The 22,662-nt window shown below is 47.8% G+C and overlaps 2 protein-coding genes across 2 annotated transcripts; one reads left to right on the plus strand and one right to left on the minus strand.

The window, feature by feature from the left end:
- Window positions 1-220: 220 nt before the first annotated feature.
- LOC102446102 (olfactory receptor 52P1-like) lies at window positions 221-1,159 on the plus strand. The gene has a single exon (XM_006116671.3). The coding sequence runs from the start codon at window positions 221-223 to the stop codon at window positions 1,157-1,159; it is 939 nt and encodes a 312-aa protein (XP_006116733.2).
- Window positions 1,160-11,174: 10,015 nt separating this feature from the next.
- On the minus strand, window positions 11,175-12,128 carry LOC142829200 (olfactory receptor 52P1-like). Its single transcript, XM_075927948.1, has one exon. It carries the CDS (start codon window positions 12,126-12,128, stop codon window positions 11,175-11,177), a length of 954 nt encoding a protein of 317 aa, XP_075784063.1.
- Between the last annotated feature and the right edge of the window lie 10,534 nt (window positions 12,129-22,662).

The following is a 22,662-nucleotide window of genomic DNA, read 5'->3' on the forward strand; positions in this document are numbered from 1 at the left end:
CTCCCTGTGATGACGTCTCTCAACTTGAGTATGACCTAATACATTCAATGTTGTCTTCAAATGTAGCCGTGTTACTTCTCCTGCTTTCTAGATTGGGAATGTCAGTGAAGTATTTTATCATATTACTTGTTATAAAATGTGTAACCTCTCCTCAGTGTGCTTTTCTCCCTTCGCAGGCACCCTGAGCATTTTTGAGCCAGATTCATGAATCAGTCACCTCATGACAGACTTTAACCTCACCCCCTCTGACTCTCCATCATTCATCCTGATGGGCATCCCTGGCCTGGAAGCGGCCCACGTCTGGATTTCCATCCCTTTCTCTACCTTCTACATTTTGGGCCTGCTGGGTAATTTCACAGTTCTGTTTGTGGTAGGCAAAGAGCAGACCCTGCACAAGCCAATGTACCTGCTGATCTGCATGCTGGCGCTCACAGACATGGGTATGTCTACCTCTGTCGTGCCAAAGGCCCTGTGTATATTTTGGTTCAACTGGAAAGGCGTGACTCTAGGTGGCTGCCTCACCCAGACGTTCTTCCTTCATGCAGTTTCTGTGATGCACTCAGCCGTCCTCGTGACAATGGCCTTTGATCGCTACGTTGCCATATGTGACCCTCTGAGATATGCCACCATCCTCACCAACACACGAATAGCAAAGCTAGGGCTGGTGGGTTTGATAAGAGCGGTTCTCTACATTCTGCCCATGCCCCTGCTCCTGAGCAGGCTGCCGTTCTGTGACAACCGTATCATCCCCCATACGTACTGTGACCACATGGCTGTAGCAAAGATGTCGTGTGGGGACTTCACAATCAACAGGACGTATGGCTTGGTGATAGCTTTTCTAGTCATTGGGTTAGACCTGACACTCATTGGCCTGTCATACGTTCTGATCATCCGGGCCGTCCTCAGAATCCCCTCCAGGAAAGCCCACCAGAAAGCCCTCAACACCTGCACAACCCACGTCTGTGTGATGCTGACGTCTTACACTCCTTTCCTCTTCTCCAACCTGGCACACCGGTTCGGTCAGGGCATCGCTCCCCATGTTCACATCACCTTGGCCAACCTCTATTTCCTTTTTCCCCCCATGTTCAATCCCATCATTTATGGGGTCAAAACCAAAGAGCTTTCTGACCAAGTGGGAAAATACATCTGTAGAAGATGATCGCCTGTGGCAAATGACTTTAAACCCAAGTGAAATGAGATGGATAGACTACGTCTTTCGCCATCAATTGTGCTGTGTCACAGCATTGGGACAGTTCCCACTCTGCGATGTTCCTCACTCCTAACCTTCTATCATTCCATCACCAAGCACTGGTCTCTCTATTGCTCAGTTCCCTCTCTTTCACCATCATCTAAAGCACTTTCTGCATCATTCATCAGCCCCCAACTTCCTGTCAGTTGGCCTTTCCTTGTCTCCCAGACCACTAGACTCTTTGTGAACAGGGTTCTTGATCAGCTTGATGAACCAAAGTTCCTCTTTCACATATTCACAGCCAAAAAAAGACACCACAAGGCACAAAGTTGACCTTCTCTATGGTATGAACAGAGCGCCAGATTTACGTGATGTTTCTATGTCCAATCCGTCAGGAAGACTGGAGAAAAAAACTAAATGTTTCCATCGGATAGTGCTAATACAGGAAAGCTGCTGCAGGATTTGAAGACATTCTACCAAAGCCTGTTGCTGAGAATGATGAATCCATGTTTTTTTAAGAACCAGCCTGTTGTGTTAAACTGCAACATTGTCTTGGAGTGAAATAAATTAGCACTTTCTACGCAGCTGATTCTAGAGTTGCTTTTCAGGTGGAACTATCAAAATATACACTAAGCATTCTGACCGTTGATGGCATCAAAAGCTGTTGAGTTTTCGTCTTGGAGTTTGGGAACCAGATGAAGCAGCGAATGCCACCGGATATACAGATGATTGAATCGCTTGAAGTACTAAGTCCTACTGTGCTTGACCCTTCATGGTCCGGATTGACTGATGTCTCATGTTTGCCGGTGTTTTGTAGAGAATTTGCACAGCTGAAGCAGCACAGGAAAGTTTTGCCTATAGCTCACTGGACTCCTAATGGGACAGCCAAGTAAAACTGTTTAGGGTTCAAGTTCTTGTAAACACAGATGCAGCGGAAGACATAGATTTTAGTGAATTTTCTTTATTTGAATTTGTATTGCTGTTGCTTACTTTCAGTAAGGCTGCTGTGGAAAGACTGCTCTGTCAAATAAAATTGATAAAAAAAGAACAAAGAAAAATTGTGCAACAGGGTACAAGAAGAACTTTACAAAAATATTTTTTTCTTGTTAGGACGTGTTTTCAACAAAAGAAAATAGGTGGTGGATAGTTTTAATCCACCAAAGTAATGATTATATTTCTCACTGCAGATATGCATGGCCAGCCGCAGAAGTATATTATCATGATAAAGACAGTGAGAATGACATGTTGCCTTTCAGGCTATGTCTAGACTGCAAGCCTCTTTCGAAAGATACTTTCGAAAGAGCCTCTTTCGAAAGAGCGCGTCTAGACTACAATACGCGGATCGGAAAATCGATCCGCTTTTTCGAAAAAGAGCGTCCTGACTGATGGACGCTCTTTCGAAATTAAAAGCCACCCGGAACCGCTTCTGCCAGGGCATGGGGGCAGCATTTCCTTCCGGGTGCTGCTGCCTGCCTGCCCTTTGCAGAGACGCGGCGTGGTGAAAGGGACACTCCTGAACACCCGTTGCTCTGCTCCTGCAGCTGCCTTTGCTGTCCCTCTAGGAGGTAAGCAAGGCATTGCAGTGCTGGTTTGGAGTGCTCAGCTTCCTGGGACACCCCAGCAGGTTTTTTGTTTGGAGGTTTTTCTGTTTTAGACCCATTTTTTTGGCATGGAGCCAGAGCTGCCCCTGGGCAGGCGATGGCCCCACGCCATCATACTGCAAGTGTTGCTGCATCTGCATGACACAGTCATGAGGCTCCTTCCCCATCTGGACCCAGACCAGAGGTACGAAGGGATCGTCTGTCAAGCAGCCACACTGCCCTTGCCTCCAAACTTCTTTGTGGACAGGCGTGTTTGGAGGCTTGACACCAGCTCTGACTGGTGGGACCGGCTCATGATGGAGCTCTGGGATGACCAAGAGTGGCTACGCAACTTCCGGATGCGAAAGACCACTTTCCAGGAGCTGTGTACCTGGCTTACCCCTGCTCTGCAACGGCAAGACACCCACCTGCGGCCCGCTATCCCCCTGGAAAAGAGGGTCGCCATTGCCCTCTGGAAGCTGGCAACCCCCGACAGCTACCGCTCCGTGGGACACCAATTTGGAGTGGACAGGTCTACTGTTGGATCCATCCTGATGGAGGTAAGTCATTGTCAGGGGACAGTCACAGTTTGGGGTGGGGGGAAGGGAGACTGTCAGGAAGGGCAAAGTGGAGTGTGAGTGGGAGGGAGCTCCTCCACTCACCCTGAATTGTTGGGGGGGGGGGTTCTGAGGAGGGGATTCCCGGGGTGTTTGAGAGGGAAGGTGGGTGATAAGGCACCCCTTCTAACATTTTGTTGTCTGTCTCGTTCTGCAGGTGGTGAGGGCCATCAATTCGGAGCTGCTCAACAGGCTCATCTGTCTACCGGATCTGGACAGCGTCATGGCCGGCTTTGCTGCCCTTGGCTTCCCGAATTGTGGAGGAGCGCTCGATGGGACACACATTGCAATCTGTGCACCGCCCCATCGAGCAGCCCAATTCATTAACAGAAAGGGCTACTTTTCTGTGGTCCTCCAGGCCCTGGTCGACCATCGTGGCCAGTTTTCTGACATTTGTGTTGGGTGGTCAGGGCGGGCACATGATGCCCGCATCTTCAGGAACTCGTACCTCTACCGGAGGCTTCAGGCAGGAACATTTTTCCCGCATCACGACTTTGCAGTTGGGGATGTGCACATGCCGGTGTGCATAGTGGCTGATGCGGCCTACCCCCTGATGCCGTGGCTGATGAAGCCCTACACCGGCCAGCTGGATGCGAGCAAGGAGCAGTTTAATGCTCACCTTAACCGGGCTCGCAACCAGGTGGAATGTGCGTTCGGACGTTTAAAAGGCAGATTCCGGTGCTTACTCACACGGCTAGACATGGGGGAGAGCAACATCCCGGAGGTGGTGGCTGTGTGTTGCGTTCTCCATAACCTGGTGGAGAGGAAAGGGGAGGCCTTCCTACCAGGGTGGGGTACAGGTGCTGATGGCCAGGAGAGGCACTTTGCCCAGCCCCGGACAGCTGCCATCCGCCAGGCTCACCGGTCTGCTGTTTGCATACGGGAGGCCCTACGGGAGCAATTCTCAAGTGGAGGCCACTGACTCTACTGAGGGGCTTCTGCCTGGGGACTGGGCCCTGGCCCAAAAGAAGCTTCCCTCCACAACCCATCTCCTGACCCTGTTTGGAGAAATCATTAACACCACGGTTTGTCTCAAAATAATAAGTTCTGTTTTATTTTTTTAAATATCACTCAAAAAATAGTATAACTGTTGCAAACATAAAAAAGCTTTTGTTCATTTTTGATGTAGAAAAAACTATGTACAATAAACATTTTGTTGAACACTTTCTTTGTCATTTAACTGGGGTGATGGGGGTGCTTGAAACCTGGAGGGGGGAAGGGGACTTGAAACCTGGAGGGGGGAAGGGGATCAGGTTGCACGGTGCTTGCCTGATCGCAGTCTCCTGCCTGGGCCTCGTGTTCGGGGTCCATCATGGCCACGGGATCGGGTGGTGCACCTGTCGGTTGGCTGGATAGGGTGCTCTTGGGACGGGGAGGCCTGGGGGAGAGGAGGGCCAGGGGGAGAGAGGGGCTGGGGAACTGGGGAGGCTGGGGGAGAGGGAGGTCCAAGGGGGGAAAGGGATGCTGTTGTGGAAGGGGGGTTTGGTGGGGCGGGGTCATGGGGTGCTGGACGAGCAGGACCAGGCACAGGAGCAGGCAAGCCGCAGACCTCCCTGAGAGTGGCAGTCAGGGACGTGCGCTGCTGGACCAGCTCCTCCATCAGCCGGTCATGCCACCGATCCTCTGCCTCCGCCCTCTCTCTCAGGATGGAGTTGAGCTCCTGCACGGCCTCCACATGCTGCCTCAGGATGTCCGCATACACACGCCTGTGTCTGCGGCTCCCATGTCCCCGAGATGGAGGTGGAGGTGGAGGTGGGGCTGGGGTGCTGCGGCCCTCTTCCACGGCTGGTCCGGCTGTGGAGGAAAAGAAGAAGACACAATCAGTCCTAAAAAACTGGACTCTGTAGCACTTAAAATACTAACAGGATGGTTTATTAGGGGATGAGCTTTCGTGGGCCAGACCCACTTCCTCAGATCAGAGTAACACGGCTACATTTCTATCACAATCAGTCATGTGTGCAACAGCTGTCCAAAAGGGCATGCCCTCTCCTTGAGACAGGGGAATCAGACATTCTGAAGGTAACACCGTGTGTGACCTGGGCATCAGCCTGAGCATGACAGGTTTCCCTTGTGCATCACCCACTGTGCACCCACCTACCCCCCCCCCCCCCCCGGTGTTACACAACCTCACTGCACTCACCTGCTGCTTCATCTCCTGCGCCAGATGACACCTGGGAGGCCTCTGGGGTCTGGGTGTCTGGCTCCAGGGTGAGGGTCGCCGTCTCCTCACTGTCCTCCTCTGGCACCATGTCCCCGTCTCCTGAGTGCTCTGGGTCCTGCTCTGGCGCGTCCACCACAGGGTCTGCCAAGCCTGACTGGACGAAACGCCGTGGTGTGCGTGCTTCACCACCACCACCCAGGATCTGGTCCAGCTCACTGTAGTAAGGGCAGTAGTAGGGGGCTGCACCAGAATGGGAGCTCTCCTCCCTGGCCTTGACATCTCCTTGGCGCAGCTCTTTAACTTTGGAGCGCACCTGGTCCTGGGTGCGGGGGTAGTGTCCCTTCTGGGCCAGGGCCTCTGCCATGCGGCCATAAATGTCGGCATTTCGCCACCTGCTTTTGAGGGCTTGTAAGGCCTCCTGCTCTCCCCAGAGCTCCAGAAGGGTCTTGAGCTCTGGCCCAGATCATGATGGTGCCCGGCGTTTGGAGCCCCTGGCTGGGTCCCCAGAAGGCTCTCTGGAAGGGCCAGGAGGGTCTTGGGGCTGGGACATGCTGCACCTAAGTAGCCGTGTGCTCTGGCTCCTTTGCTGCAACAAGTGGCTGTGAGGGTGCCTGTCCCTTTAAGAAATGGCTGCAGACAGGAACCAGAGACATGCAACCCATGCCCCAGATTGTCCACCAGGGCTTCTTCCTGGAGGCCAATATTTTCGAAAAAATGGCCTCCCCACGTCCACACTCACTTACTTTCGACGGATCTCCGTCGAAAAAGGCGTTCTTCCTCGTGCCATGAGGTTTACCGCCGTCGAAAGAAAAGCCGCGTTCTTTCGATTTAATTTCGAAAGAACGCGGCTGCAGTCTAGACACAGGTGAAGTTTTTTTCGAAAAAAGGCTACTTTTTTCGGAAAAAAAACCTGAGTCTGGACACAGCCTCAGAGACTAAGAATAACCAGCTAGAATAATTCCACACAAAATACAACATTCAGTACCATCACTGAATGGAATTAGAAATAAATAACGTAATAATTATACTTTTGTTTTTTCCAATACTTACATTTTGGGTTACTGCGGTAATAAAAAATATTTTGTTTCAGAAACAGATGGGGCTACTGTTAGGTTAATTTTCAAGTGTCTTTGAGCTATTGTAGTAGAAATCTGGGAACCCCTGAACCAAAGAGGCCAGATCTACAGAAGTTGGAGTTGGGTATGAGCCAGAGACCCAACCCCGAGCCTGAGCCAGGCTGGAGATGGAGAAGCGGTGCTGAGACTAAGATGGGGAGCTGCCGCTGGAATTCATGAAAGCCAGAAACTGGGGCAGTTCTGAGCTGAGTCATTCCACAAGTACCATGGTATCTGAGTCTGAGGAGAGGCTCGGGAGAGCTAGGTGGGTCTGCGGGCAGAGGGCCGACTGCAGGGAGGCGTTACCCGACTGGAGGGCCTTTCAGGCGGGATGCAGATGGGGTAGACAGGGATATTGTGGGAGAGCAGATGCTGGGAAGAAGGCTCTTGCCATGTAGACCCTGAGGGAGAACAGAAACCACCAGAGCAGACGCATGATCTGCAGCCAAGTGACTGGGAGGGAGGGCTGGGATGTGAGAGGAGCAGATTGTGACCTTTCCATGGTCTAGGTGGTGCTTGGTCCTGCCGTGAGGGCAGAGGACTGGACTCGATGACCTCTCGAGGTCCCTTCCAGTTCTAGTGTTCTGTGATTGTAGGATTCCTTCCATCTCAGAAATGGGTGTTTGTGCTATATCCCATGCCCACAGGACAGGTTCCTTGCTTCCTTTAATCTTTTCCATTAGTTCTTTCTTTTTCTTACCATTGCCGTTTAGTCAATTGTATGTCATTGAGTTAACATAGTGATCAGTGGGGTTAGGGAATTGTCCAGTGCAGAAAGAGAACCCAGGGTATGTCTACACTAGCCCCCTAGTTCGAACTAGGGATGCTAATGTAGGCATTCGAAGTTGCAATTGAAGCCCGGGATTTAAATATCCCAAGCTTTATTTGCATCTTCCCGTCCGGGAGCCATTTTTAAATCCCTGTAGTCCAAACTAACTGCTCACGGCTACACGCGGCAGTCAAACGTTCACTCGAACTAAGTCCTTAATTCGAGTTAACTGTTACACCTCATTCCACGGTGTCACTCTAAAGCCGAAAAGCAAGGGAGGAGCTCATGTCCTGACACATACGGGCACATTGGCTTTCCAAAATAATTATTTAGCTGTAACCATGGTAACCAAAGAGTCTCACTATCCATGTAAGTCCTTCCTGATTCTTGCTTGGCTCATGGCCTCATCGACCATTTCTGGCAATGAGGCCCTCACTCCAATTAGGCACTGAATGAAGGGAGCATTGTTTTACTGTTTTGCATTTTCCATGTTTCAATTTCATCAAAACTCCTCTTGCTCTTGTGTTACGAGACAGGGAGACCCCATTCTCCATCTGCTCCCTACCAGACAGTGATGTGTAGGCTTCTCTCCTCTCCTGTCTCATTCATGTCCTTTGTAGGGGAACAAACCCAGTCTCTTCAATAGCCCTTCACATCACAGTCTCCCTAGGCCCTTCATTATTCCGTGAACCCTCTAGGTCTGCAATGTCCTGTGTGCACTGAGGAGTCCAGAGGAGGGTGAAACATTGTCTGTAGGAACCAACTGGAGCCCACATTCCGAACTCCTACCCCAGTCATAAACCTCCTCCTGCACATCAAACCCCTGCCCTAGCCCTAGCCCTGAGCACCAAATGCCCTCCCAGAGCTCCCACCTAGAACCTCCTTGGGCACCCCAACTGCTTGCCCCAAGTTCAGCTCAGAGCCCCTCTTGCACACTAAATCCCTTAATCCAAGATCAGAGCCTGCACCCCAACCCTCTGCCCCTGCCTGGTGAAAGTGGGGGAGGAAGGATGGAGTGAGAAGGGGGCGGGGTCTGAAAGAAGGCAGGGAAAAGGGTATTTGAGTTTGAGGTAGATCTTGTATTGCACTTAAATTCAAAAAGTGATCTCATGCTTAAAAAGTTTGGAGACCACTGCCTTAATCCAAGACCGGAGTGTGCACCCCAACCCTCAGCCCCAGCCTGGTGAAAGTGAAGGAGGATGGGGGAGGGAGGATGTAGTGCACAGGGACTTGGGGGCACTTGGGGCTTCGATTGCACTTAAATTCAAAAAGTGATCTTGTGCTTAAAAAGGTTGGAGACCATTGGTCTAGATCATCCCTGACAGGTGTCTGTCTAACCTGCTCTTAAATATCTCCAGTGATGGAGATTCCACAGCCTCCCTAGGAAATTTATTCTAGTGTTTAACAACCCATTTTTCCCAATGTCCAACCTTGCTGCAATTTAAGCCCATTGCTTCTTGTCCTATCCTCAGAGGCCAAGGAGAACAATGTTTATCTCTCCTCCTTGTAACATAAGAACGGCCGTACTGGGTCAGACCAAAGGCCCATCTAGCCCAGTATCCTGTCTGCCGACAGTGGCCAGCACTAGGTGCCCCAGAGAGGATGGACCGAAGACAATGACCAAGCAATTAGTCTCCTGCCATCTCTCTCCAGCCTCTGACAAACAGAGGCCAGAGACACCATTTTATCCCCTGGCTAATAGCCTTTTATGGACCTAACCTCCATGAAATTATCTAGCTTCTCTTTAAACTCTGTTATAGTCCTAGCCCTCACAGCCTCCTCTGGCAAGGAGTTCCATAGGTTGACTACATGCTGTGTGAAGAACTTTCTTTTATTAGTTTTAAACCTGCTACCCATTAATTTCATTTGGTGTCCTCTAGTTCTTCTATTATGGGAACTAATAAATAACTTGTCTTTATCGGCCGTCTCCACACCACTCATGATTTTATAGACCTCTATCATATCCTCCCCTCAGTCTCCTCTTTTCTAAACTGAAAGGTCCCTTATAGATACTTATAACACCCTTATAGATACTTGAAAACTGCTACCATGTCCCCTCTCAGTCTTCTCTTATCCAAACTAAACAAGCCCCGTTCTTTCAGTCTTCCTTATAAGTCATGTTCTCTAGAACTTTAATCATTTTGTTGCTCTTCTTTGGACCTTCTCCAATTTCTTCACGTCTTTCTTGAAATGTGGTGCCTAGAACAGGACACAGTACTCAAAGGGTATGTCTACAAAAGTTGACTTTTGTCCACAAAACTATACCTGCATCCACACTGCCTTTGAGTTATGTCAACATAACGTCGACAAAACTCAGCAGTTTTGTCGACGTATGTAAACCTCATTCTACGAGGAATAACGCCTTTTATCGACAGAGTTCTGTCGATAGAAGGCATTATTGCATCTACACTGTCCTTTGCGGCCACACTGTTATGTTGACAAAGTGGCTTATTTTGTCGACAGAACTGGATGTAGTCTAGACGCTCTTTGTCGACAGAAGCTTTGTCGACAGTATCTGTTGACAAAACTTCTGTCAACAAAACCCTGTAGTCTAGACATACCCTAACTGAGGCCTAACCAGCGCACAGTGGAGCTGAAGAATGACTTCTCATGTCTTGCTCACAACACTCCTGTTAATTCATCCCAGAATCATGTTCGCTATTTTTGCAACAGCATCACACTGGTGACTCATGTTTAACTAGTCTTCCACTCTGACTCATAAATCGCTAAATCATGATGCTGAGCTCAGCCAAATAGGGAGTGTTAGCCAAAGGTGCACTGACTGAGTTAATTTAGAGCCTGATCTGATTGGATGGAATCATGCCTTTGGTTCAGAAGTGCGTTCTCCCCGGACCCTACCGTATCTATCACCGGCAGATTTGTTTTAGTCTGTGAATAAGCACAGACACAGCAGTAAATTTAATCAATATATTATGAAGCATAATGGACAGAACTATACCATACAAATGATCCAACAATAACAATCCCAACCCCGTTGATATATGAAGAAGACAGTACAGATTAAACCATGAGCTAACAGTTGGATACCATATTGGCTCAGATGTCCTATGGTCTGGAACCAGCTCTGGACCTACTATCTCGTGGTTTCGATAGCCGAGAGGGAAGAACACTGAGGCATCCCTGGTGGTAAATGAGGTGACTTTGAACAGTTCAGTCTTTTGAAGAAGCATGCGCCTTCGCGACACCGTACAAAGCTATTCACGTAGATTGCTAAACCAAACAGGACTTGCAGCGTTCACGTCCGATGCAGTGGGAGAGGTAGCTGCTGATTCACAATGTTGGGCATACGCCACAACCGTGGATCAGAGCGCCCTGGCGGCAGTAGGAGAAGAGCAGGTCTGGAAAAACGGAGATGGTCCCAGCCTTCGCCATGGTATCCCAAGCCAGTGTATCTCTCTTTCTTGTTGTACTGGAAAACTGTCGACCCGATCCTCTCCCAGGTCAGGTTATTTATAAGTTCAAAGGCGGGAACTTTATCAGAGTCCTGTGTGCAACATGCAGGGTGACGTGTGCAAAAAGTTTGTACCTGGTACACAGGATTACTGACATGCTCAAAGCTTTAGTGCTGAGTGTATAGTCTTTTGGTGGCAACTGTCCCTGTCAATCACCCGGGTTCCATTTTGACATCTTCACACACATCCTGTCTCCATTTTGTTTTAACACTAGCATGTTAACAGGAGCAAACACCATTGATAATGAGGAACTAGTCTTTTCTCCTCTTATCATGCAAGTTTAACCCATATTCTCCTGGTGTATTTGCCCACTTTCTCACGAAGCTCTTTGTTTTTGACCCCATAAACAATAGGGTTAAGCATAGGGGGGAAGAGGAAATAGAGGTTGGCCAAGATGATGTGTATATGAGGAGAGATGCCCTGACCGAACCGGTGTACCAGAGTGGAAAAGAGACCAGGAGGATAAGACACGAGCATGACACAGATGTGGGCGGTGCAGGTGTTGAGGGCTTTCTGGTGGGCTTTCCTGGAGGAGATTCTGAGGACAGCCCTGATGATCAGAGTATAGGACAGTACAATGAGCATTAGATCCAACCCCAGGATTACAAATGCTATCACCAAGCCGTAGGTCCTGTTCACTGCGATCTCTGCACACGACATCTTTGCCACAGCCATGTGGTCACAATACGTATGCGGGATAAAGCGGTTGGCACAGAATGGTTGCCTGCTCAGGAGCAGGGGGAGGGGCAAAATGAAGACAACAGCTCTTGTCACACCTACCAGTCCAAGCTTAGCTATCCGTGGGGTGCTGAGGATGGTGGCGTATCTCAGAGGGTTACAGATGGCCACGTAGCGATCGAAAGCCATTATCACGAGGACGGATGAGTGTGTCATAGAACCAGCGTGATGAAAAAACATCTGGGTGAGGCAGCCACCCACAGTAATGCCTTTCAAATTGAACCAAAATATGCAGAGGGCCTTCGGCACAACGGAGGTAGATGTGCCAATTTCTATGAGCGCCAGCATACAGAGGAGCAAGTACATGGGCTTGTGCAGGGTCTGCTCTTTGCCGACCACAAAGAGAATTGTGCAATTTCCCAGCAGGCCGATAATGTAGCACATAGAGAAAGGGATGGAAATCCAGATGTGAGCAGTTTCCAGGCCGGGGACACCAGTGAGGAAGAATGTTGAAGGATCATATGGGGTGATGTTGAAAATTGCCATTTGGCTGTCAACGTGTTGATCAGATTCAGAAAGGCTCATGATATCTGTGAAGGGGGAGAAGGGCGTTACACATTGAATAACAGACATTAGGGAAATCTTTTCTAGTTATTATCCACCTAGGAAGGGGGTGAGCAGTGAGGTGGAAACATTTACAGATGATACCCTATTATTTAGCTCATAGTCAAGTCCAGAGAAGTCTACACAAAGGCTGCATTTACACTACATGGGGGTTTGCGTGAAAATGGCCGTTTTTGCGCAAAAACCCGCAGAGCATCCACACCTCAAGCGCATTTTAGCGGAAGTTAATTTACAGTAAATCAAAAGAACAGAGTGGTTTTTGTGATGGTACGCACCAGCACTTTTAAAAAAAAAAAACTGTAGTATAGACACACCCTCAAGGCTTTATTAGACTGCGGAACTCATTGCCAGAAGAGGAGTTTGCAGCCAAGTGAGACTCAACCAGCGTTTGAACGTTTTTATGCATAGTGGGACAACCCAATGAGAATGGTTACTGCCAAATAAATATTTTGCAAAGCCTACCCGCCCACTTGTTTCAGGGCACAAGCCAATCTTTAACTGTTAGGCATTAGGGTCATTCCTCCTATTCTCATAGGGTGCGTCTACACAGCATGGCTTAATTTGAAATAAGATACACAAATTGAGCTATGTCAGTGGCGTAGCTTACTTTGAAATAGCTTATTTCAAAATTGGGAGCGTCTACAAAGCACTTACTTTGAAACAGAGCACTCTTCCTCCGACTTCCCTTTGGGTATGTCTACATTGTGCAGTGATTTTGAAATAAGCTATGCTGGAATAGTTATTCCGAAATAGCCTATTTTGAAGTAGCACATCTACACTGCAGGGAAGCCTCAAAATTAGTCCGAGGAAGGCTTCCCTAATGTAGATGTGCTATCTCTATGTAGAGACCCAGGAAGAATAAGGGTATGTCTACACTACAGCGCTAATTCGAACTAACGGATCTAGACTAAAAAACTAGTTCGAATTAGCGTTTTGCTAATTCGAACTAGCATGTCCACATTAAGTGGACCCTGAACCGTGCTTAAGGATGGCCGGAAGCAGTGCCGGCAGGGCATCAGGTTAGGACTTAGAGCGTGGAGATGCTGTCTCAGGCTAGCCGAGGGCTGCGCTTAAAGGGTCCCGACCCCCACCCCGGACAGACAGTTCTCAGGGGTGCCCTGCTTGCAAAGCAGTCCTGGCTTGGAGTGCCCGGAGTACCCACACTGGGCACATCACAGCACTCGGCCATCTGCCCGGCTGCACTTGCCGCAGGCTGCCATCTGGGGAGAGGGGGCAATTGGGGGGCTGCAGGAGAGCTTCCACCCCCAGAAGCCCGGAGAGCCAGCCCAGTCCTCCCCATCAGGGGCTCGTACCCCATTCCGACCTCACCTCCTTCCACTTACCCTTCCCTAGCCCCTTTTCTTGATGTACAAAATAAAGGACAATTGTGTTCAAAAATGGAATCTGTCTTTATTGAACAAAACTGGGGGAGACTGGGAAAAGGAGGTGGGAGAGGGGAAGAGAGAGGCTGGGAGAGGGGAGGGCAACTAAAATGATCAGGGTTTGGGAACAGGTCCCATATGAAGAGAGGCTAAAGAGACTGGGACTTTTCAGCTTAGAAAACAGGAGACGGAGGGGGGATAGGATAGAGGTCTCTAAAAGCAGGAGTTGGGTAGAGAGGGTGCATACAGAAAAGTTCTTCATTAGTTCCCATAAAGAAGGACTAGAGGACACCAAAGGAAAGGAATGGGTAGCAGGCTTCAAACTAGTAATAGAAAGTTCTTCTTCACAAAGCAAAGAGTCAACCTGTGGAACCCCTTGCTGCAGGAGGCTGTGAAGGCTAGAACTAGAACACAGTTTAAAGGGAAGTGAGATCAAGTCATGGAGGCTGGGTCCATGGAGTGGTATTAGCCAGGGGGTAGGAGTGGTGTCCCTGCCCAAGGTTTGTGGAAGGCTGGAGAGGGATGGCACGAGACAAATGGCTTGGCCACTGTCTTCGGTCCATGCCCTCCAGGGTCCCTAGGGTTGGCCGCTGTCGGCAGACAGGCTACTGGGCTAGATAGACCTTTGGTCTGACCCAGGACGGCCATTGTAAGCTCAGGGTTGGGGGTCTCAGTGGACCACCTTGATTTTCATGCAAACCTGGTCCTGGGTGGCCAGGCTGGCAGCTCTCCTGACCTAGCCGGCCACTTTCCTGTGCCTAGTGCGGAGGTCGTGGACGAGGTCCACGATGTCTGCACTAGCCCAGGCGGGTGCCCAACTCCTGCGGTCCTGGGCAGGCTCCCGGGAGCCGCCAGCCTGGTCCCGGGAAGAGGGGGAGGGCTGGGGGGCATCGAGTGGGTGGCTCGAGCCGTGCCAGGTGCAGGGTCTGCTGGCTGTGTGCTGGCAGGCTTGCACCTGGCACAGGCACCGTAGCCAGCCCGTGCCCCTTTAAGAGGTCCGGGGCCTGGAGGGGGGCAGACGAGTTTCCCTGGTGTTGGTCAGAGTGGCCACCAGGAAAACCTGGGGAGGGCTAGCCTCCCACTAGTTCGAATTAAGGGTCTACACAGCCCTTAATTCGAACTAGTAAGTTCGAACTAGGCTTAATCCTCGTGGAATGAGGTTTACCTAGTTCGAACTAAGCGCTCCGTTAGTTCGAATTAAGTTTGAACTAGCGGAGCGCTAGTGTAGCGCCTATTAAAGTTAGTTCGAACTAACGTCCGTTAGTTCGAACTAACTTTGTAGCGTAGACATACCCTCACTTAGCTCCTCACCAGGGACAGACTGTTTCGAAATAGCAGTGGAATGTCTACGTGGGCCTTATCTCTCCTGATTGGATCCACCTCGTCATCTCCAGCCTGATTCTGGCCTGCATAGTTATACCTGTCTCTGGAAATTTCCACTACATGCATCTGACGAAGTGGGTCTTTGCCCACGAAAGCTTATGCTCCAACACTTCAGTTAGTCTATAAGGTGCCACAGGACTCCTCGCCGCTTTTGCAGATTCAGACTAACACGGCTACCCCTCTGATACTTGGAACGTCTACACACCCCTTATTTCAAATTAGGTGTTATTCCTCGTGGAATGAGGTTTACAGATTTCAGAATAAGCCAGCCGTTATTTTGAAATAACGCTAGTAATCTCGAAATAATGGTGCAGTGTACCATTCTCCTTGTACAACGCACCCTTTCTCCTTGTACAATGAGGGTTAAAAGAGTCGGAGTAAGAATTCCTCCAGCTTGACAGTGTTTCGACATTATTTCAAAATAACTGCCTGCTGTGTAGATGCGAACTAAGTTATTTCAAAATGATGTTAGTTATTTTGAAATAACGTTGCTATGTAGTCATACCCATATGGAGTTTCTTACATCATGTGCTGCAGCCCCTGAGCCTGTCATGGTTGGAGAACATGGGAGAACATGGAGCATAAGTTTGATCCATGATTCAATTCCTATTTGGGAAACAAGCCAGATTTCCCCCATAGAAACATAGCCATGCTGTGCTGTTTTTTTGAGCTCAACAGAATGGTCATGACAGGTATAAGGGCCTTGGTATTTAGTGTTATGGACCTGCAACTCTGTTATCCCCCTTTTTTGTACAACTTTTTTTTTTTTAAGACACCCAGCTTTATCTGAGATGTAAGTTACAGAAGTTAGCTGGCAAGGGTAAGCAGAGCCATGTGTCACCAACTCAGCTGTTCACCCGTCGCATTCCTGGATATTGATGAAGTTTGCAAATGCTACCAAAACAAATGGGATCATAAGTAATGAATAGGAGAGGTCACTGATCCCGGCCAATCTGGATTGGGTGCTAAACCGGGTCAAAGAAACTAATACTTGTTCAAAAACAGCTACTCAGTTATCCCCATCTAGGAACACATGTAGGCAGTGCTTACAAGAAGGGGACAATTTTGAGATGCTCAATGACTCGGAGCAAGATCTGAGGCATGAAAGGATAATTAGCTACGCGTGAAATCACAGTGGTGACCCCGTGGTCAGAAGACCCAATGTGATCCTGGGATCATAACCATGGGCATCTTAAGGAGAAGTAGAGAAGTCATTTTACCTCTGTCTTTGGCACTGCTGTGACTGCTGCTGAAATTCTATGTCTAGTCCTGCTGTCCATGATTAAAGATGACTGCTGATACCCTGAAAAAGGGTTCAGAAGAGAATCGCAAGAACGAGTGACAGAGGCAAAGAGATCAGTCTGCATCCAAATACTCGCTTCCTCTTGCTTGATAGGTGGACCCCATCTCTGCTTAGCATAGAGCAGCCTCTCATGGTCAAAGAAGCCAAAGCCCTTTTGGTGACATCATCTTCGTAGCCAGGCATTCACCTCCAGGATGCACCTCTCTCTGCTTGGGCCCCTGCCTTTGACTGGAAGGATTGAAGAGAATAGTCTATAAGTACCTATGTCGTGAACAAATATTTAATAATATTAGGGAGAACCAAAATTAATAATGGGCTTTTCTTCTTCAAGTGATTGCTCATGTCCATTCCATGTAGGTGTGCATACGCTGCCTGTACACCCACATGGAATGGACATGAGCAACACATCTGGAAGAACAATTGTTATGAAGGTACATAACTGTCTTTTCAGCCTAGCATGCCATGGTGTAATACAATCCAATGTCTACAACTTAAAGTAAGGGTTGTACCCACAAAAGCTCATGACACCATTTACATGTTTTGTTAGTTGTTAAGGTGCTACCAGACTATTGGTTGTTTTTCAAGTTTTTCCAGTGACAGACTAACTCGGCGACCCCTCGGAAATATTTAAACATATTTAAACTCCTGATAACTAGTTCTTTTGCTGTTCTATGTCTCTTGGATTCTGTTATTTCCACTCCAACTCATCTGATGAAGTGAGTGTTACCCACGAAAGCTCATGTTTAAACATTGAGAGCAATTAATCATTGGAACAATTTAGCCAGGGTCAGGGCGGATTCTTCCTGCAAATCAAGTTTGTAAGTTTCTCTAAAAGATCTGCCCTAGTAATAATTTTGAGGAAATTCTCAGGCCTGTGTATTACAGGCAAGATGATCACAATGCTCCCTTGGAATCTATGAACCTGTTGTTAGAAAGAAACAGGTTACCCAGAGGCAGATGGGGTCACAGGGCACTTTGATTGCTGATACTCATTCTATCTTGGATCCTGCCTACCTGGGAAGCGAGTGAGCAACAAATTTAATCAAGTTACACCTTTTTATCTTAGTCTGCAAATACATTTAGTAATTCCCTCACTCTGGAGGCCTTAATTTAGCAGAGAGAACACCCATACAATGCATAATCATAACCATGTAATGGATATAATTATACCCGCCCCTGTTTAGTCTTCACAGCTTTTGAGCTGAGATCAGCAAGTTTCACATCACAACACTCCTGGCATCATCAGCATACAACGGGTACAGGAGATGTGACTCTGACTGTATAGTTCACAGAGGATAAGGGATAGGAAAGATAGCACTGCTAACACACAGGCCATTCATTAAAAGTCACATCTTGGGTACAGCTGTGTTCTGTCTATCCCAAGCAAGCAGGAAAAGAAAACTCAAAGCAAAGGTATGACTCAGTAGAAGCATTGTCTGCCCGTACCACGCCGTTACATATTCCAACACTTGTCACCGGGAGTCATCTGGCCTGCAAGCTTGTGCCTGAGCCTATTGAAGGTTTTGTTTGTTTCATGACCAAGTAGAAATTAGTCCTAAAAGGTGAAGCAAAATGCAGGACAATGTAGCACTTTAAAGACTAACAAGATGGTTTATTAGATGATGAGCTTTCGTGGGCCAGACCCACTTCCTCAGATCAAATAGTGGAAGAAAGTAGTCACAACCATATATACCAAAGGATACAATTAAAAAATGAACAAATATGAAAAGGAGAAATCACATTGCAGAACAGAAGGGGGATGCGGGGGGGGGGGGGGGGGGGAAGGGGGAGGAAGGAAGGTAAGTGTCTGTGAATTGCTGATATTAAAGGTAGGGAGAGTGGGATGTTTGTGAGTTAATGGTATTACAGGTGATAATTGGGGAAACTGTCTTGGTAATGGGTGAGAAAGTTCAAATCCTTGTTAAGTCCTTGTTGGCAAGTGTCGAATTTTAACATGAATGACAGTTCAGAGGATTCCCTTTCAAGTGCAGATGTAAAAGGTCTTTGTAGCAGAATGCAGGTGGCTAAGTCATTTAGAGAGTGTCCTTTCTGGTTAAAGTGGCAAGAAACTGTTTTCTCTTTGTGATCTTGTCTGATATCTGTTTTGTGGGCATTAATTCTTTGGCGAAGTGTCTGAGATGTTTGTCCAATGTACATTGCTGAGATGTTTGTCCAATGTACATTGCAGACGGACACTTTCGGCACATGATAGCATAGATTATATTTCTGGATGCGCAGGAATATGTATTCTTGATCTTATAACTCGCTTGGTTAGGTCCAATAATGGTATCAGCAGAATGAATATGTGGACAAAGCTGGCAACGGGGTTTGTTGCAAGGGAAGGTACCAGGGTTGGTATTAGTGTGGTATGTCCTGTGGTGGTTGGTAAGAATCATCTTGAGGTTAGGTGGTTGTCTATAGGAGACTATGGGTCTGTCTCCCAGAGCCTCTTTGAGTATGGTATCCTGTTCCAATATAGGCTGTAGTTTATTGATAATGTGTTGGACAGGTTTAAGTTGGGGGTTGTAGGTGATGACAAGTGGTGTTCTATTGTTGGTTTTCTTGGGTCTGTCTTGAAGTAGATGGTTTCTAGGTATTCGTCTGGCTCTTTCAATTTGCTTTTTTATTTCTCTGGGTGGGTAGCTGAGATTTATAAATGCTTGGTAGAGATCCTGAAGCTTCTGGTCTCTGTCAGTGGGGTTAGAGCAGATGCGGTTGTATCGAAGGTGAACAATCCACTAAGATCAACATACTTCACTGACTACAGTGAAAGACTCTGCCTCACACTATCCAAGAAATTAAGAAACCACCTGATAAGTATTTTATACAAGAAACAGAAAACCATCAAGAATGACATTTCTAACTTAGATCGTCTCATCTCAAGACAAACATCCACACCGACTGACACCTTGCAAGACTTTTGTTCCACCAGACAAGAAATCTACTATACACACTTCTATTCCCTACAACAAAGAAAAGACAATAAATTTTCTAACGTGCTCCATACCACTGGCTACAACAGCAACTGCCTCAACCCACCGAATAATATTGTTAACCTCTCCAGCTACAAACTCAATCCAGCAGAAGAGTCTGTCTTGTCCCGGGGTCTCTCTTTCTGCCCCACGTCCCCCACAAACTGGATACAATTTTGTGGTGACCTTGAGGCTTTTTTTCGCCGCCTCCGTCTCCGAGAATATTTCCAAACCACCACTGAACATCAATCTGACCTACCAGATCCCCCCTACCAACACCAAAGGAAAAATAATTCTATATGGACTCCCCCTGACGGTCGGAATTACAATCTGGATTTCTATATACACAGCTTCCGCAACAACGCACAGACTGACATTATTCGCAAACGACAACAAGCGACACACAATCTTAGCTGCGCTGAACACCATGCCATCCAGAGTCTCAAAAACAACCTGGACATTGTAATCAAACCAGCTGACAAAGGGGGTGCTGTGGTCATTATGAATAAGGCCGACTATAACCAGGAGGCAACCAGACAACTCTCGAACACCACATTTTACAAACCTCTCCCCTCTGACCCCACCTTGGACTACCAAAAGAAACTACACTGTCTCCTTAAAAGCCTCCCCACAGCTACTCGGGAACAAATCCTCACAGAATCACCTTCTGACCCCCGACCAGGATTGTTCTATCTACTTCCCAAGATCCATAAACCTGGGCACCCCGGACGTCCCATCATCTCTGGTATTGGCACGCTCACTACTGGTCTATCCAGCTATGTAGACACTCTTCTCAAACCCTTCGTAACCAATACCCCCAGCTATCTCCGAGACACTACTGACTTCCTAAGGAAACTACAAAACATCGATAACCTCCCCAATAATACCATCCTTGCCACCATGGATGTAGAAGCTCTATATACCAACATCCCACATGAATACGGATTACAAGCAATTAGAAACACTATCCCAGAGGACACTACTGCCAACCTGATAGCAGACCTATGTAACTTTGTTCTCACCCACAATTATTTCCAGTTTGAGAACAACTTATACCTCCAGATCAGCGGCACAGCCATGGGTACACGCATGGCCCCACAGTATGCTAACATCTTTATGGCTGACCTAGAACAACGTTTCCTCAACTCCCGTCCCCTTTCACCCCTCCTCTACCTACGGTACATCGATGACATCTTTATGTTCTGGACACATGGCCAAGAAACACTGGAGATATTCCACAGAGATTTCAACAACCTACACCCCACCATCAACCTCAGCCTGGACCATTCTACACGACAGATCCACTTCCTGGACACCACCGTACAAATCAACAATGGAAAATTAGACACCACTCTCTACAGAAAACCCACCGACTCATACAGTTACCTACATGCATCCAGCTCCCATCCAGAACACACCACACGATCCATCGTCTATAGCCAAGCCCTTCGATACAACCGCATCTGCTGTAATCCCACTGACAGAGACCAGAAGCTTCAGGATCTCTACCAAGCATTTATAAATCTCAACTACCCACCCAGAGAAATAAAAAAGCAAATTGAAAGAGCCAGACGAATACCTAGAAACCATCTACTTCAAGACAGACCCAAGAAAACCAACAATAGAACACCACTTGTCATCACCTACAACCCCCAACTTAAACCTGTCCAACACATTATCAATAAACTACAGCCTATATTGGAACAGGATACCATACTCAAAGAGGCTCTGGGAGACAGACCCATAGTCTCCTATAGACAACCACCTAACCTCAAGATGATTCTTACCAACCACCACAGGACATACCACACTAATACCAACCCTGGTACCTTCCCTTGCAACAAACCCCGTTGCCAGCTTTTTTTTAATTGTATCCTTTGGTATATATGGTTGTGACTACTTTCTTCCACTATTTGATCTGAGGAAGTGGGTCTGGCCCACGAAAGCTCATCATCTAATAAACCATCTTGTTAGTCTCTAAAGTGCTACATTGTCCTGCATTTTGCTTCAACTACCCCAGACTAACACGGCTACATTTCTATCACTATCCTAAAAGGTGAAATTTTCATAGGACTGTGGCACTTTGGAAATAACTTAAAAAAACCCAACAATGAGTGGTTCCGTGGCACCTTAGGCTACGTCGACACTGCAGGGTTTTTGCGCAAAAACTTCTTGCCCAAAAGCACATCCACACTGCACGGATGCAAATGGCTATCAGAGCATCTGTGCTTTTTCGGATAGGCTCTATTTGCACAAGAAACCCCTGCGGAGCATCCACATGTGCTTTTTTGTGCAAGAGCTGTAGTGCAAAAAGGACTTATGCCTTGTGGAAGGAGGTTTACCTACAACGCAAAAACCCCACTGTTCTGTCGATTGACTGTAGATTTTCTAGTGCTTGAGGTGTGGTTGCTCCGCAGGTTTTTGCACAAAAACCTTTTAGTGTAGACGTAGCCTTAGAGACTGACAAAAATATATGAAGAGTATTATGAGCTTTCGTGGGCAAGACCCACTTCCTCAGATGAGATGACACGCTAAGTGGCTGTGTCTAGACTGACAAGTTTTTCCAGAAAATCAGCCGCTTTTCCGGAAAAACTTGCCAGCTGTCTACACTGGCCGCTTGAATTTCCGGAAAAGCACTGACGATCTCATGTAAGATTGTCAGTGATTTTCCGGAAATACTATGCTGCTCCCGTTCAGGCAAAAGTCTTTTTCCAAAAGACTTTTGCACAAAAGGGCCAGTGTAGACAGCACAGTACTGTTTTCTGCAAAAAAAAGCCCCGATCGTGAAAATGGCAATCGGGGCTTTTTTGCGGAAAAGTGCGTCTAGATTGGCCATGGACGCTTTTCCGCAAAAAGTGCTTTTCCGGAAAAGCATCCTGCCAATCTAGACGCGCTTTTCCGAAAATGCTTTTAACGGAAAACTTTTCCGTTAAAAGCATTTCCGGAAAAACTTGCCAGTGTAAACACAACCAGTGTGTGTGCATGCGGCTGCAAGATGCCAGGAGGCACTGGAAGGATGGAGATTTGTGGTTAGAAAAGCAATGGCTGGAGCCTATGAAATAGCCACGTGGGGGAGTGAATACACCACCGTCATCATCATCATTAGGCCAGCAAATTATCCAAGAGCATCCTGGGCTTCAGATCCGTGTGGCAGCGGCTCCGTGTTCCAAGCACCAGCCAGCGGTTTCACTGTATTTCTCTATAGCCTCTCATTTCCCAAAGGTGCCCCATTTCATTCTGTCATGTGCATGTGTGTCAGCTAGTGCGTTGTTCCTGTGAGCAGTCCTGGAAGTATCCCATGGTGTGTATGGGTGTAACAAGGGTGCGTTGATCTTTGCCACTCAGGAGATTTCTCACCACTGAGATACAGTCACCAATCACCCCCCAGCCGAGGGAGTCGGTGTAACCTCACCCCA

The sequence above is a fragment of the Pelodiscus sinensis genome, chromosome 1, assembly GCF_049634645.1.
Source record: "Pelodiscus sinensis isolate JC-2024 chromosome 1, ASM4963464v1, whole genome shotgun sequence".
In the NCBI taxonomy this organism is placed as follows: Eukaryota; Metazoa; Chordata; order Testudines; family Trionychidae; genus Pelodiscus; species Pelodiscus sinensis.

What these genes read in the sequence shown, in the direction of transcription:
- LOC102446102 (XM_006116671.3), top strand. Translation starts at nt 221, where the DNA reads ATGACAGACTTTAACCTCACCCCCTCTGACTCTCCATCATTCATCCTG.
- LOC142829200 (XM_075927948.1), bottom strand. Translation starts at nt 12,128, where the DNA reads ATGGCAATTTTCAACATCACCCCATATGATCCTTCAACATTCTTCCTC.